The 16,678-nt window shown below is 43.7% G+C and overlaps 2 protein-coding genes across 3 annotated transcripts in view; both read left to right on the forward strand.

The window, feature by feature from the left end:
- Positions 1 to 1,384: 1,384 nt before the first annotated feature.
- The window catches only part of TXNRD1 (thioredoxin reductase 1), a 62,092-nt gene continuing 46,798 nt past the window's right edge, over positions 1,385 to 16,678 (forward strand). Inside the window, exons 1-2 of one of the 2 annotated variants that reach the window (XM_069585219.1) lie at positions 1,385 to 1,626; positions 3,089 to 3,183. The gene's annotated coding sequence lies outside the window, so the exon portion shown is untranslated. The remainder of the gene's footprint in view (positions 1,627 to 3,088; positions 3,184 to 16,678) is intronic. The other variant, XM_069585221.1, reaches the window with a different exon arrangement.
- Positions 12,807 to 16,099, forward strand: EID3 (EP300 interacting inhibitor of differentiation 3). The gene has a single exon (XM_069585223.1). The coding sequence runs from the start codon at positions 14,652 to 14,654 to the stop codon at positions 15,798 to 15,800; it is 1,149 nt and encodes a 382-aa protein (XP_069441324.1). The 5' UTR covers positions 12,807 to 14,651; the 3' UTR covers positions 15,801 to 16,099.

A 16,678-nucleotide genomic window follows, 5' to 3' on the forward strand; every position in this document is an offset into this window, starting at 1 on the left:
CTGTGCCTCCGTGCGTGTGTGCTCAGTTGGTCCGACTCTTTGCAACCCTATGGACTGTTAGCCCGCCAGATTCCCCTGTCCATGAGATTCTTCAGGCAAGAATATTGGAGTGGGTTACCATGCCCTCCTCCAGGGGATCTTCCTGACCTAGGGATCAACCCCAGGGATCAAACCCTCGTGTTTTTTGTCTCTTGCATTGGCAGGTGGATTCTTTACCACTAAGCCACCTGGGAAATCTGCATGACTGAACAAATGTTTATCAGACATTTGCTCATTTTCTTCTTCCTGTGAATTTCCTTTCTTGCATTTGTAGTCCCAAACCCTTTACCTCATTCTTCTCTGGGACAGTATACAAGCTTCAACCTGCCTAACTTTTCCTTGGACCTCATATTCTCATGTTAATTTTGCACATATGTAATTACATTTTATGTTCTCCTGTAATTTGTCTCATGACAATTTAATTCCTAGACCTCTAAAAGAACCTAGGAGACTGGAGATAAGGTTTTTTCCCCTCCCCCAAATGTATAATGTGTGTGTGTGTTTGTGTGCATACGTGTGCTTCCGCATACATTCAGACTCCCAGAGGCTTCACTAAGCCTCTGCCTTGCACTGGGAAAGGGTCTCAAAGGAGCAAATTGTGGCTTCATGGATTCTTTAGAGACCAGCAACCCTTTCACCTGAGCGTGCTTCAGTCAGGCAGTAACCATCACAGTGGGAAAGGCATTCAGTTATTTATTTTTTTAGCAAATATTCATAGCCACCTACCAGTACCAAGTACTGAGTAAGAATATGAATAAGAGCAAGGAAGTATGAGAGAGTGTGGCTCAACTGGGCAGCTGGCTGCAGGTGGCTGGCATGGCTGAAGTTAAATATACTCTCAGTTTTCCTTAAGACAAACATGACAAACCAGAATCTGAGTGGGATAAGGAAGAAGTACTGGAAATCAAAGTTATGCTTGGTAAGAATTTGTCACTTTTCAGAATTAGTCAGGATGGACTGGAAGTTTCTTTTAAAAGACACATCACTTCCTTTACAGAATCACCACACTGACTAATCCATTACCATAGGGTGATGGATCCCAAACTGCTGTTCACTAGAATCATTCAGGGAGTTGTAAAAAACCTCAGACGCCCAGGTGGCAGCCAATACCAGTTATTAATACATCAGAATGTTTGGGAGTGTGTACCAGGTGTCAGTATTTTTAAAGTTCCTTGCCTGATGACAATCGGTAACAAAGTTCCAGAGTCACTGCCTGAGGGCATAGTCCAGTTCAGTTAAGGCACACTGTTTTGGTTCCGGTTCCACATATTTCCTTAAGGTGCGTTTGCACCTTTCTTGGGTTGGGGGCGCTGTGAGCAGGAAAAGGATGTGCTGTCACCCAATTAGGAGATCCCAGTTTGCTAAGCCCATCCGCGTAGTCGACAGGGCTGCACGAGGAGTGGATTTTTGCTTTGTCATTCTGACTCTGGCGGTTTGCCCGCCCATTTAAGAGGAGGGCGTGGCTTCTCCGAGCCACTGGGAACCCGCGGACCTTTCGCTCAGTTTGCTCCAGTCCCGCATTGCATCCGGAGCTGAAGGTGCTGACACGTCCGGAGGACCGCCGGGTGTCCAAGGGCTCGCGTTCGTGTAAGCTTCGGGTTCACTGGGAACGGAGGAAGCCTGGAGCCCCCGGGCTGTGAGCTCGCCGGCCCAGAGCATCTTCCTGCCGGATGCCTTGGGGATGCAGGGGGAAGGGAGACGTTTGAAGGCGTGTCTGAGCAAGGGTGAGGCTTCTCCAGGCGAGGGAGCTTTTTGGCGTCGGTCATTGTTTCGCCCGGGTCGGTGAAAGCTTAGCTTGTCGGTAGGTGAGACCGGCCCTCTGTCGACTGGTAGTTTCCTGTCTAGCTTTCCTTTATAGGGACGGTTTGCAGAATATTGGAGAAAAATGGGGTTTTGTATCGTTTCGTAGAGCACGAGTCTTGAAATGAAGGTGCAGATACGATGAATAGTTTGACAGAGCCTTGTCAGCCTTAAGCGAGTGTAACAATTTAAGGATGCCTGTCGAGTAATCTTCACACCACTGAATCTTCAGATATTGCGAGAGGTTGGCAAGTCATATGTGTCTCCGTGTGTGCAAGCGGGGAGACCACGTTCAGACTGCTGTGACTCCCCAGGCTGTTACAGGAGACAACCAAGAGGAACTGGTGCTCATCTCACTGTATCAGGCAGGGTAGGCGTTTAAAGGCTGCACTGCCAGGTTTGAATCCTGGCTCTGCTGTTGGGTAGCTTGCCTGAGTTTGGGCAGGAAAGTGTTTCTGTGCCTCTTCCCTATCTGTGAAATGGACCTGATAAAACATCATGAAATGGTAGTGGTGACGATCCAGGCTTAATATATGCAAAGCACTGCAGAATCGGTCCTGCTATTATTGTTATTATCAGACTATACTTTTGGGTGCTTGGGTGGTTTTTGTCTGATGAATGGACCTGATGTCAGGATAACTGGAGTCTATTTTTAATTCTCACTGACTCATTCTCTACCTGAGTTCACCCGTTTGTAAGATTGGACCAGTTGCACCCAGGCTGTCATGTAGGGTGTTGCCTTGTTATTTCAAGGCTCTTAAATGAAAGCACCTTCAGTGGGCAGTGACCTTAATCTTGCTCCGTGGTTTCAGATTTCAAAGAAACTTTGGAAGTTGGTCTTCTGCATGCTTTAGCGATGCAGAGTTTAAAGGAAGATTAAGTTGGGAGGTGTTTTTAATAAAAACTGATATAATTGTGCCTTAGCCTTCTTTATGAGGCTTTTCTGAATTCTGGACTTGCTGGGAAAGTAGGACGTGTATTTTAGCGAGACTTGTTTATCTTAAGGGTCCGGCCGGAACCGGGGGTTTGTTGCTGGCCGCGATGCCACGTTTCCAGGCCGCGTGCAGGTGCGTGGGTCCGAGACCCGAGCCGGCGCGCGGCCGTGGTCAAGGTCAGGGCGGGGGCTGGGGCCGGCGGTCGTCTGGGGGAGTGCAGTTGGGGACGCGGAAGCCCCGCCCTCGCCGCGCACTTCCCGCCGCGGCCCCGGGGCGGAAAGACTGACCCGCTCCGCTCTGCTTTTGTGCCACAGAGGACGGGCTGGGCCTCGAGGGAGCGCTGTCCGAACGGACCTCCAAAACCCTTGTGAAACGGAGAAAGATAGGCCACCATGGTCCGACCCTGAAGGTAGGTGGGGGACCTTAACGTCTGTTTTACCCGCCTGAACTGGGAACAAGCTCAACGAGCCGGTCGTGGTCTCAGACCCAGGATTGTGAGCGAACCTCCAAAAGGAGCACATCCTTAGACAAACGACGAAGAAACGCGGGCGCCAGCTCACGTGTGAATCGACGTGGATGAAACACATTTCAGAACTGGGAAGCTTGGAAGGGCAGAGGGACCTATTTTCATCTCCTTTCCTTCCTATTCCCCTCCCTCTCTCTTCCAGTAAATCTAAATAACTTTTTTTTTTTTTTTAAGCAGCAGTGTAAACTGCTGAAAGTGAGTTGTTTAGAGAAGTACCGAGAAAAGCGGGTCAGGGAATGGTTATCTTTGTCTGACCCTATCATCTTTCTTTGTAATTCTCAGGGAGGGAAACCCAGAAACCCCAGGCTCAGGGGAGAGCAACCTCAAGCTCCTGGAGTGAGTTCATTTCCCTGCAGTGGTCTCTTCTCTAGCTCAGAGTTAACCGGGTAGAACCAAAGGAAAGAAAGAAATCTTTCCTTTGGGTGGTGGTGAGTTGGTGGCAGTCCTCCCTTAGGACCATCTGGATCTGTCATGGCCTATCTCACTGGCCCAATGCTGGCAGGCAGTGTGCACTTTTGGAGGGATATGCACCATGGATGATGTTCTATTAATACATCAGGTGTGGGGGATACTCAGAATCTTATCACCTTGATAAATCTGCTTTAATTTTTGCTGATTTTTTTTTTGGTCGTCCTTGTTTAATTGTATCTGTAATTTTTAAGAAATGGAACTCATACTTGACCATTGCTGTCTTAAGTAAGCTTGAGTTCTCAGTTAAGTCTAACAGTGTATTTAGATATGTTTGCCTTCAGGATGACTGTAACAATTAATTTGCATTTTTATTTACTATCTTTTTTCCTAAAAGAATCATTACCTTTTTGAAGAATGGGTATAGAAAATGGCGATAGACTTCAAAGACATAGTAAATAATGGAAAATAATTGAAATAAAAAGGCTTTTGTTATTTGTTGTTTAGTCGCTCAGTCATGTCCTACTCTTTTTGCTTCCCCATGGACTGTAGCCTGCCAGGCTCCTCTGTCAATGGGATTTCCCAGGCAAGAATACTGGAGTGGGTTGTGTTGCCATTTTCTCCTCCAGGGAATCTTCCTGACTCGGGGATCAAACCCACATCCCCCCAACCTGCATGGGTAGGCAGATTCTTTACCACTGAGCCACCCCTAAAAAGGCTTTTAGCTTGATATAAAATATATTGTGTTACTCAAACCTTAGTTTGCAAGTAAAATGAAACAAAGTCCTATTAATATTCCTTTCTGTCTGATCTCTCTACTTGTGTCATAAATTTGCACTTAAAAAGGTGTATAGGCATTTGATCTTTGTATCAGTTCTATAGATGATCCTGGCTTTAATACCAATGGGAGTAAAAAGAATGTTTATGAATTTTTAAATAAGCTTTGCACCCACTTAATTGATAAGATCTGATGTTCTCAATTCTGTATGATCATAGTTAATTTTAGCCATTTAACGAAGTGCAGTGCCATGAATGAAAAGCCTACTGCCAAATTATAATTAAAATTAAAAAAATTATTTAGCACATTTCTTCCAAGTAAACTTATCACTCTCCTTTGTATCATTTATTTTTGGTTTTTAATGAGTACTAAAAAATGGAAGAAGACAGCTAGGTAAGAACTACTGCTTTGAAATGTTTATGAATTTGCAGCAAATTGGCCACATATGGGGCTAAATGGTAGGTCCTAAATTCTTAGGGAAAATTGGGTTTGAGTGGAGAAAGGCATTTATTTAGTGGAGAACTGAGTGCTTATAGGATTAGTGCTAAATCCTAAAGTCCACACCTTAAAGGCTAAGATTTCCTGCTTTAATTGAAACCTAAATAATGAAGTGGGAGTTCATAAAAATGTCTGCTTTTCTCCTCTTAATATTGTTTCTTCATTTGCCTTCCTTTCCCCTCAATAAACAGCAGCAGCACCAAAACCTACCTTGCATTCACAGTGAACTGTAGCAGACCAGGGAGCAGGGTCCTGTTGGAAGGAACTGATAAGTTTAGATGACTACCTACATGATAAAGGCTTTAAAGAAGTGCCTTTCAGAAAAACTGCAGTCACCTGGAATGCCTGGCACCCCACTCCAGTACTCTTGCCTGGAAAATCCCACGGACAGAGGAGCCTGGTAGGCTGCAGTCCATGGGGTTGTGAAGAGTCGACATGACTAAGCAACTTCACTTTCACTTTTCACTTTCATGCATTGGAGAAGGAAATGGCAACCCACTCCAGTGTTCTTGCTTGGAGAATCCCAGGGACGTTGGAGCCTGGTGGGCTGCCCTCTATGGGGTCGCACAGAGTCGGACACGACTGAAGCGACTTAGCAGGGCTATATCTGAGGTCTTATTCATTGAACTCTCTGGAAGGGGCTAGGTTCTGCCTTTACATTTATTTTAAACAAGCCCCCTCAGGTAATTCTTATGATATATATCCCGTTTTGAGATTTACTTTAATGTATGAGGTAGTTTGGTCAAGATTAGTTGCTAAATAATTAGAATTAAGGAAAACCAAACAAAAGATTATGGCTTATTTTATATTTTAGTTCTTAAGAGCAAGTTTGCAAATTTTCTTACAGGAAATCTTATATGCAAATTAGCATCTCCTGGATTCCAGAGTTTTGAAACCACTTATACAAAATGAATGCCTATTGGTGGTATTGAGAGGAAGAGCAAAGTGAGTGAAAAAGCACTTGCTGGAATACGAAGGGCCAAACATAGTTAAGACTTAAGTAGTTTGAGAGAAGAACTTGGGGAGATAAAACTAAAACTTGCAACATGGGACTTAATTTATTCCAGGCAGTAACAGGAGAGATGACAGACACAGAGCAGTGCGTTTTGATGAAGATCCAAGTGAATTATGGAGCCAGTGTCAGGGAAGCTCAGGGGTGATAGTGTGGTGGTTAGGCTGCGGGGCCTGGGGTAGGCACTGAAATAGGCAGGTCTCCTTCTAAAGTTACCAGAAACCAGAAACTCATGACTGAATGGACATCAGGAAATGGAGCGGTAATTTAATAACTCTGACTAGTCCACTTTCTTTCTTAATACTCTACTAAAATGAGCAGAAAACTCGATTCTCTCCTCTGAGACAATCCCTTCTGGGGAGATTAGTAATGTCTGTGCTTTTCAGCCTAATTAAGGTTGAGGCCTAAGGAGTGTTGAAGGACTGCTTTGACCCTGGTTTCTTAAGAAGGTAAGAGGTAAGGACTAACAGTGTTTAAAAGCGGCATAGATTGTTCGTACTGCAAATACATTTATCTGGTGCTGATTTTACATTACAGTTTTTAGTAGCTGTGAATCTATGGTGAGACCCAATGCCTTCTCCTCTCGCTTTAACCAATAGATGACTCAAACCTCTTTGCTGTCTGTCCTTGTACAATGGTGTCACTGTTCTGGTCCAGGCTTCAGATTTCTTTTTGCCTTTATGTTATTGTGTTCATTTGCCAGGCCTGACTGTTTCCCATATAGGTGTCTTCTCCCTCCGATAACTTTTGCCCAGGCTGCTTCAGGTATGCACTGCCTCCTGCCTCTACAGTCTCTTAACTGGCTGCCCTCTTGTCTCTTCTTGCCCTTCCTGTCCATCTGCTGCATAGTCATCTTCCTGACTGCTTATTTGCTGCCCCCGGATCTGCATCCAGGATAAAGGGTACATTTTTAAATTTGGTTTTCTGTGTTCCCCAGGGTTTGGCCTCACCCTGCTTTTCTGGTTGTCTCTTGCTCTGCTCCCTTGCCTATACTGGAAGCTCATGAGAACATTTCCCTATAGTCCCTAACATTTCCCTCCTTTGGTCTATTCTTTATTTTATTTCAAAAGTCATTTTCTGGCTTTTCTTCCTGCTCAGACCCATTTTTCCACCTGCCCACCTGGGTCAGAGTACAAGGCCAGATCTGCCTCTTTCCCCGCCTCTGTGCGCCCTCAGTACTCCCACAAATCCCCGTCTCTGGGAAAAGAGGAGTCCTGCCAATATCAAGAGTGAAGAGCTAGACTTATTCTTAGTGCCTGTGTTTCCAGATCTGTCTTAAGATCTCATCAGATATTTAAATGAGTGTGCCTATCAATGACCATGTATTGAATGTGTCTTCTGTGCTAGCTTCTAAATGCTGTGATCTCTAGTTGATTTAATCATCACAAGAGTGCCATGAAGGAGGTGGTGTGATCCAGTTTTCCAGATGACAGAGTGGAGTCCCTCAGAACTTAAGGAGTATGCCCAGACGACACAGCAGCAAAGCCAGGATGGAGCGCAGTGAGTGAGTGAAGTCGCTTAGTCATGTCTGACTGTTTGCGACCCCATAGACTGTAGCCTACCAGGCTCCTCTGTCCATGGGATTTTCCAGGCAAGAGTACTGGAGTGGATTGCCATTTGGCTGTCTGTAAAGCTCACTGTGCTGTTCTCACACTTCTGGCACTTGGCTTGTGTTATCTCTCTTGGGATGCGTGCCTGATCTCTTGGGTGTGATTGTATGTTCATGACTCATGGTTGAACCCATGCAAATCTTGGTATTCCTAGCATAGTTCTGGCAAATTGGCGTTGGTGTGCAGCATACCTGCAGACTGGAATTGCATTCCTCTGTGCTTACTACGTTGTACCTTCCTTTAGGACAAAAATGGTTTATTTTTGTCTTCCATGTGTTGTGTTAATACCTAGTAGGCACTCAGTAAATACTTGGGGAATGAATGGTTGATGGCAGAGCCAAAGGACTGACTTTAGTGAGGGATTAAGCTATGAGGTGTCTGATTTTGTGAAAGTGGACTGTCTCTATCAGTGATTATGCCCAAAGTGGTTCAGGAGAGGTTCTAGGCAGCATATAATGCAGTTCAGACTTTTAAGGAGCTGTGTGATTGGAGCATTGTCCACTTAAACAAGTTATGTAGCTGTGTCCAGGTCAAGTGAGAAGAAAGTCACATTATGTCTATTTAGCTAATGCTTATTGAGTGAGTGAATGAGTGAAAGTCGCTCAGTCGTGTCCGACTCTCTGCGACCCTGTAGACTATACAGTCCATAGAATTTTCCAGGCCAGAATGCTGGAGTGGGTAGCCTTTCCCTTCTCCAGGGGATCTTCCCAACCCAGGGATCGAACCCAGGTCTCCCGCATTGCAGGCGGATTCTTTACCAGCTGAGCTATCAGAGAAGCCCAGTGCTTATTGAGCCCCTGTATTCTCGCTGTTGAGCTAGGCCCTGTCTTTGTCATCTGTAATATCTGTAGGGCAATGTGTATATTTAAAAATACATTTGTCACCTGATGTTTGTAATATGTGTCACCTGAAGCTTTGTAATACGGTTTTTTACAGAGTTACGGCCTCTCTGTGTGACAGAGAAGTCATCTGATGGGTGACATTTAAAAATGAGGAAAGTCAAACTCTGAAGAAAGCACTACTTTTAACTCAGGCCTCAAGGGCTGAGTTTTTCCAAGGCTGCCTTCTTTAGAAGCCACACACCCAGTGCTTCCCTTCCCCTAGTCTATCAAAATGATGTTCCTGGTCATTGCTGCCTTCTGAGATGTCCCAGGCGAGTTGATAATGGCTCTTACAATGGGAAATGTTCTCTTTTCATCTCACACCCTTGGTTATGTTAATTGTTGGGGCTTGGCAAGTCAGCCAGTACTTGGTTTTCTGAAGTGTCAGTTAAATGTATGACTTTAAACCACAGAGCAAGGGCGGAGGTTTTATGTACTCTAAAGTATCAGTGGGTGGGTCCAAGTTACTTTGTGGGACATGACTGTCATTTTATCTTTTACTTCAGCTAACAGTAAAGCCTTATTTGAATAGAACAGTTATTCAAATCCTTTTATAGATATAGCGTATTTTCAAAGAATCTGCTGAAATCTGTTTATAGAAGAATACACATAAAGAATCTTGCATATAATTTCAGACTCATTTTGTGGCCCAGATTTAGAATATCTAGTAGAGTGGTTTACCTTTCAAAGTGCTATACACAACTGTCGCCTCAGTTGTGTCTGACTCTTTGCAACCCTATGGACTATAGCCCATCAGGCTCCTCTCTCCATGGGATTCTCCAAGCAATAATACTGAAGTGGGTTGCCATGCCCTCCAGGGATTCTTCCCAACCCAGGGATTGAACCTGCATTTTTTATGTCTCCTGAATTGACAGACAGGTTCTTTACCACTGGTGATACCTGGGAAGCTTAACTGAAGCCTTAGTAGATTTTAAAATTTTATTATATAACAGATTTCACTGGTATTATTATAGTGAGATATATTTCTGTTTTCCTTCTATGGATTTAGCCTTTAAAACATTTTTCTGTTCCTAAAACAACATCCAGGAGTGAAGCTACTGGTTGGTTACATTTTTTTCTGTTTAGTGTTTTAATGTTTATTAAACATTTGCTACCTTTGGGATAACTGAGGATTTACGTGACTACTCAGTAGTTGTAAATATTGTCAAATCTGTTATGTAATTCTGATTCATTCAATACTTATGGTAGCTTTATGACAGAGTAGCAGTATTCCTATTTTACAGATGAGGAGACCAGAGGCTGACAGGTTAAGCAGCCTGTCTAAGGAAATGCTAATAGGTCACGATTGGACTTCCCTCATGGCCCTAGTGGTGAAGAATCCACCTGCAATGCAGGAGACACAGGAAATATGGGTTCGATCCCTGGGTAGGGAAGATCCCCTGGAGGAGGAGATGGCAACCCACTCCAGTATTCTTGCCTGGAGAATCCCATGGACAGAGGAGCCTGGTGGGCTACAGCCCGTAGGGTCGAAAAGTGTAGGATATGACTGAGCACGCATGCATTACACATGATTGGAACCCAGCTTTGCCTCCTTCCACTGTCCATGGAGTTTTCAGAAGCTCATTTTAAAAACAGATACACTGCCTTGATCATTGCAAAGTTTACCTTTAATATGAAAAGGCAAACAAAGCAAAAACATACACCTAAAAACATAGCCTTAAAGGAGATGAAAATGAAAAAGAACGTGTACATAACACCCTGCTACTCTGGCAAATCAAACTAGGCCTTCAGCATGTCTCTTCACAGCTTATCCTGGCAGGATGAAGGGAGAAAAACTTCTGTGCAAGAAGGAACAGGAAAGTGTCAGGAGGTAGTGAATAGCAGGATATCTTTTAGCATGCAGGACTAACCCAACTGGTTCCTGGCTTGGCTCAGAGGTCTCTTAAATATCTCTTTTTTTATAGATTAATCGGGCAGTAAAAACCCACTGGAAAAGATAGTGAATCCTGTATGACTTTTAAAATTTGACCATAGAGAGACCTGTAACACACTGTAACATTCATCCATTCCATTATGTTTCTGTTGAACACTGAGGGTTGTGGAAGGAGCTTAAGAATGCTTGGAACGAATGAATCTGAACTCCTAGCAAAGGGACTGAACAGTAACACTGGAGAAAAATATTGAAGAAAAGAAGAAAGGAAATAGAGGCCTTATGGAGCCTTTAGCAGCAACTCCATTCTTAAAATGATCAGGGGAAATCATTAGATTTGAGATTTGTACTTTGTAGCCACATCTAAACCTTGTGCTCTCAAGGCAGATATAAAAAGGCAGAACGTAATGCAAGTGTGACTTTCTGAGGATGCTCTATGTTACCGAGGTTATTAGGAGAAGGATTTAGTAGAGAACAAATTTAGCACTGGAAGGTACAACTTAATAACATAATGCTTGTCTAGATGTGTGCTGTTGCTCTGAGTAAGATGTGTGGGCTGTTATCTCCTGAGAAATCCCTGTAAATGGTATTAGTAATACTTTATAAGTAGGTTGGGAAAATTCATTTACTTTTCTAAAGCATTTAAAAATTCTTTGATGAAAGGTTTTGTGTGGAGCAAATTGGTGCTAGCCTGTTTACCATGCTCTGAGCTAGGGGAAAATAGACACCTTAAGGTGGGAAGGTTGGCTTGTCTTTTGGAGTTTATCTATAAATTGCTTTTATTGAATTTGAAATGGATATCAGAAAGTCCCCCAAATATGGTCAACTATAAAACCAAACTTTTTGGGATTTGGAACTTGGGACTAAGAGTTTTCACCAAAGATATAAAACAGGTTAAGTATTAGTTTGTACTTGGCCAGGCTTGGGGGTAAAATATAGCCCTTCGATGATCCTGGGCCCCAACTTTGTTTTCCTGTTGCTTTTTCTTCATTTCAGAGAAGAAATAAGGCTAAATTATGAAAAGCAGTTAACTTTTATTATCTATGTGTGAGATTTATTTCTTTCACTGAAAGAAGTTCATCTTTTGCTGCCAAATAAGTTGCAATAGCTGCTGGAACAAAGTTTTTCATCTGTGCTTATACATTGAAATGTGTCTACTCAAATATATCCACGTGAAAACAGCTTAGCTTGGAAGATTTACAAACAAGTTCTTGCTTTAGGGGAGCTAACAGTCTAATTTGTTGCTATTCAGTCACTAAGTCACGTTCAACTCTTTGCAACCCCATGGACTGCAGCACACCTGCCTTCCCTGTCCTTCACTGTCTCCTGGAGTTTGCTCAGACTCATGTCATTGAGTCACTGATGCCATCCTACCATCTCATCCTCTGATGCCCCCTTTTCTTCCTGCCCTCAATCCTTCCCAACATCAGAGTCTTTTCCAATGAGTCAGCTCTTTCTTTGCATCAGGTGGGCAAAGTATCAGAGCTTCAGCTCCAGAGTCAGTCCTTCCAATGAATATTCAGGGTTGATTTCCTTTAGGATTGACTGGTTTGATCTCCTTGTGTCCAAGGGACTCTCAAGAGTCTTCTCCAGCACCAGTTTGAAACCATCAATTCTAAGGCACTAACCCTTGTTTATGGTTGAACTCTCACGTCCATACATGACTACTTGAAAAACCATAGGTTTGACTATGCTTACCTTTGTTGGCAAAGTGATGTCTCTGCTTAATCCACTGCCTAGGTTTGTCATAGATTTTCTTCCAAGGAGCAAGCATCTTAAAAAATTTTCATGGCTGCAGTCACTGTCTACAGTGATTTTGGAGCCCAAGAAAATAAAATCTGTCACTGTTTCCATTTTTTCCCCATTTCCCATGAAGTAATGGGACTGGATGCCATGGTCTTAGTTTTTTGAATGTTGGGTTTTAAGCCAGCTTTTTCCCTCTCTGCTTTCACCTTCAAGAGGTTCTGTAGTTCTTCTTCACTTTCTGCCCTTAGGGTGGTATCATCTGCATATCTAAGATTGTTGATATTTCTCTCTGCAATCTGATTCCAGCTTGTGAGTCATCCAGCCCGGCATTTCACATGGTGTACTCTGCATAAAAGTTGAATAAGCTTGGTGACAATATACAGCGTTGACCTACTCTCCCAATTTTGAACCAGTCCCATTGTTTGAACAGTCTAATAGAGCAGGATGATATATATGTACAAGTAACAACAATGCATACTGTTTTTGAAAAACGGATGTTTCTTTCTGAATTTTAACCCTACTTTAAAAAAAATAATGGTGAACAAAAATAGTAATATAACTATTTTTGAGTAACTTAATACTAGCCTTGCTGGCATATCGAGTGCAGTACTTTCACAGGATCATCTTTTAGGATTTGAAATAGCTCAACTGGAATTCCATCATCTCCACTAGCTTTGTTCATTGTGATGCTTCCTAAGGCCCACTTGATGCTTGTTCCTTGGGAGGAAAGTTATGACCAACCTAGACATCATATTAAAAAGCAGAGACATTACTTTGTCAACAAAGATCCATCTAGTCAAGCTATCGGTTTTCCAGTAGTCATGTATAGATGTGAGAGCTGGACAGTAAAGAAAGCTGAGCGCCAAGAATTGATGCTTTTGAACTGTGGTGTTGGAGAAGACTCTTGAGAGTCCCTTGGACTGCTAGGGGATCCAGCCAGTCCATCCTAAAGGAGATGAATCCTGAGTGTTCATTGGAAGGACTGATGCTGAAGCTGAAACTCCAATACTTTGGCCACCTGATGCTAAGAACTGACTCATTTGCAAAGACCCTGATGCTGGGAAAGATTGCAGGTGGGAGAAGGGGACAACAGAGGATGAGATGGTTGGTTGGCATCACCAACTCAATGAACATGAATTTGAGTAAACTCTCAGAGTTGGTGATGGACAGGGAGGCCTGGCAGCTGCGGTTCATGTGGTCGCAAAGAGTCCGACTCGACTGAACTGAACTGAATACTAGCCTTTGCTGCTCATGCATTTACAAGAAACTGTGCTCTCAGTCGTTTCAGCCGTGTCTGGCTCTTTGCGACCCCATGGACTGTAGCCCACCAGGCTCCTCTATGGGATTTTCCAGGCAAGAATACTGGAGTGGGTTGCCATTTCCTACTCCCAAACTGTGTGCTACGGTCAAAGAAAAATGAACCAGTAAAGATGCATTGGAGGGAAGGTAGGGCAGACACTTGCGGATGCGGGAAACCAAAACTTGAGATGCACTGAGGTGTTCTCTCCCCCTCTCCCCTCTCCCTCCCCTCTTGTGACTAATGAGCTGAGTCCTTCTCTAACTTCACGTGATTCCCCCGGGAACTAGTGGCAGTATTTTCCTACATAAGTTTGTCACGTGACTTAACAGCGTTCATGTTCATATCCTAGTAACAGATTGTGTTTAAAGTCTTCACAGGTTTCTCACCTTTTAGGGTTCAGATTTACTATTCACTCGGGGAGTGTGACCTGTATTTTTGCAACCTTCCAAATAGTCCTTTGGCGGAGACCCTGTCTACTTTATTCTTGTACTCCTGGATGCTGGAGAATCAGAGATCAGTTGCCTAACACTGGGGGACGGGGTAGGGGTGGGGTACGGCAGCGCACCTTTGCGCATGCGCCAGCCCGGACCCTTGCTCACCCACCCAGTCACCCGCTCCCCCTCCCCCATTGGAGTAGATTGGCGAGGATTTGGCTTTTGAAGGCCTTCAAAACACAATTTACATTTGTATAGTGAAGACCGAGTTCCTAGCAACCACTTTGCAAGTGAACCTTGGGAGTTCAGTCTTTCTGCAATGGAGACAGTGCAGGCCGCGATCCTTGGCTTTGTTAGCAGTTTGTAATTTAGCCAGATTTTATTTTTTAAAACAAAAAACACCACCCCCACACCCCGCCCCATCTTTTAATGACAGTATGCTGCAATATGTGACAGCCAATGTTTTAAAGTACGGTACGTTTAGTCTCCTCATAGTTTCGTCGTTAGATTTTGCAAGCGTTTCTTTAAAAGCTAGATGACACTGTCAGTAAACGCCAAAATAACGGCCGTCGCTTGAACCAACCGGTATTACTTCAGTGTGACGCCACGAGCCGGTTCTTGCCGGCGTTCTACGCGGGCGGGGGGACGCTCATTCGCTAACTGAGAGGGGCGGGGCCGCTAGGCCGCCGCTAGTGCGCATGGGTAGCGTCTTCCGCCCTGGGTGACCCCGGCAGTTTCCGCTGTTGGCCGAAACGTCGCGAAGACCGTTACCTGAGTGCCACCCGCCGCCGCCATGGCCGATGAAAACGATTCCCTGAGGGGAGCCGACGAGACAAGAGCGCAGCCGGTGGTGACCATGCCCAGTAGTGCGTACTTTCTGAAGCAGGTGGAGGAGGAGGAGGAGGAGGAATCTTTGAAGGTGGAAGTGGCAGCGGCGTCTGACGACGAATCTGATACTTCCTCTGACGACGAATCTGATACCTCCTCTGACGACCTGAGCTGGGGGAAGGCCGACATCGACCCCAGCCTGCTGGAGCGGGTGGATGAAGAGAAATGCCGGAGTATCCGCAAGCAGTACCGGCAGCTCATCTATACCGTCCAGCAGAACCGTGACGACATCGTGAACACGACGAGCGACACCTTAACCGAGGCTCTCGAGGAAGCCAATGTCCTGTTTGATGCAGTGAGTCGAACAAGAGAAGCGGCTCTCGACGCTCAGTTTCTTGTTTTGGCTTCTGATTTGGGTAAAGAAAAAGCAAAGCAGCTGAACTCTGACATGAGCTTTTTTAATCAGGTGGCATTTTGTGACTTTCTGTTTATATTTGTGGGTCTAAATTGGATGGAAGATGACGGACGTGATCCGTTGAATAACTGTGACGATAATATAGCTCTTTCCTTCTGGGAGACAGTACAGAAGGAAGCGACATCGTGGATGTTACAAGCTGAAACATTCCACTTTCTTTTTGGTTCGTTCAAACCAGAGTCTGCGGCGCGAAAGCCGCGACTTAATCACCGGAGAAAAGTTCAGAAAATGGAAGAGAATGGGGATATGCCTACAAAGCTGAGGAAGCTGGATCTGAGTGGCAATCAAGAAGCCACAGAAAAAGAAGTAGAAAGAATCTTGGGATTGTTGCAAACGTACTTTCGAAAGTATCCTGATACTCCTGTGTCTTATTTTGAGTTTGTGATTGATCCAAACTCTTTCTCTCGTACTGTGGAGAATATATTTTACGTTTCTTTCATTATAAGGGATGGTTTTGCAAGAATAAGGCTTGACCAAGACAGGCTACCAATATTGGAGCCAATTAATATTAATCTAGCCGGTGAGGGAAATGATCCCAGTTTCCACTGCAGGAAACAGGGAGTTATATCTTTGAGTTTACAAGACTGGAAAAATATTGTGGCAACTTTCGAAATTTCAGAGGCTATGATCACAAACTAAAGATTTTTGTTCTTAGTATAGGATGCAGTTTTGTTTACTTTGTAAAGCATAACATAGTGGAGAGTAAAATCCAAACAGAAGCACATACTGTATTTCTTGTGAAAAATATTTTCAAGAAAATAAGTTGTTTTACTGTGCGTTGTATTTTTCTTGGTAGTTTTATAAAGTTGTCATGGCCTTCTGTTGCTTAAAAAATTCACTGGCGTATTCATGCAAAAGATTTTTTGACTGCTCCTTAAGACTTTATTAGTAAGAACTGAATTCCATAAAATAAAAGGTGTTTAATAACTTTTAAAAAATGAATTATGATGCTCTGTGATACTACATTGCTTTCTCTGCTACAGGGAACCAAGGGAATCCCATATGGGGCTCTTGATATGGGGCTCTTGACCAGGTTGGGGGAAAGAATGGGTAAAAAAAAAAGGTCAAGAAAGACGGTAGGGCAGTGCGTAAGTCATGTTAATACCGTAAAAAATTCAGATGCTATGCTTCATTTCAAAGACGACTCATAAGATTAATGAGTGGGTGTCCCTGTTCTAAATAATTTCTACTGTGATGTGGGCTTAACAAAAGTAGACTGTGTACTGTAATAGGTGAGTCATCAACTAAGTACTGAAAGGTGAGTAGGAATTGATCAGAGATCGGGAGGGGAAATATGGAGGGTCAAATATGTGAAATTGTGAGAAGTTATGGCTCCAGAGAAATCTATGTTTTTTTTGGAAAACTATTCTATCTAAATGTTATACTAGGCAAAAATTGATTTACCATATCTGTTAGTGCCCTCTCTTTGTTAGATTATTTCAAACACAAAATCTTTTAACATCCAGTTACAATTTTTATCTGCTTGTTTTGTTTCTTCTCTGGCCCCTAGTTTCCCT

Source organism: Ovis canadensis, chromosome 3, assembly GCF_042477335.2.
Source record: "Ovis canadensis isolate MfBH-ARS-UI-01 breed Bighorn chromosome 3, ARS-UI_OviCan_v2, whole genome shotgun sequence".
Classification (NCBI taxonomy): domain Eukaryota; kingdom Metazoa; phylum Chordata; class Mammalia; order Artiodactyla; family Bovidae; genus Ovis; species Ovis canadensis.

Bases quoted from the DNA above. Each gene is read 5' to 3' on its own strand.
- EID3 (XM_069585223.1), top strand. From the start codon at position 14,652: ATGGCCGATGAAAACGATTCCCTGAGGGGAGCCGACGAGACAAGAGCG.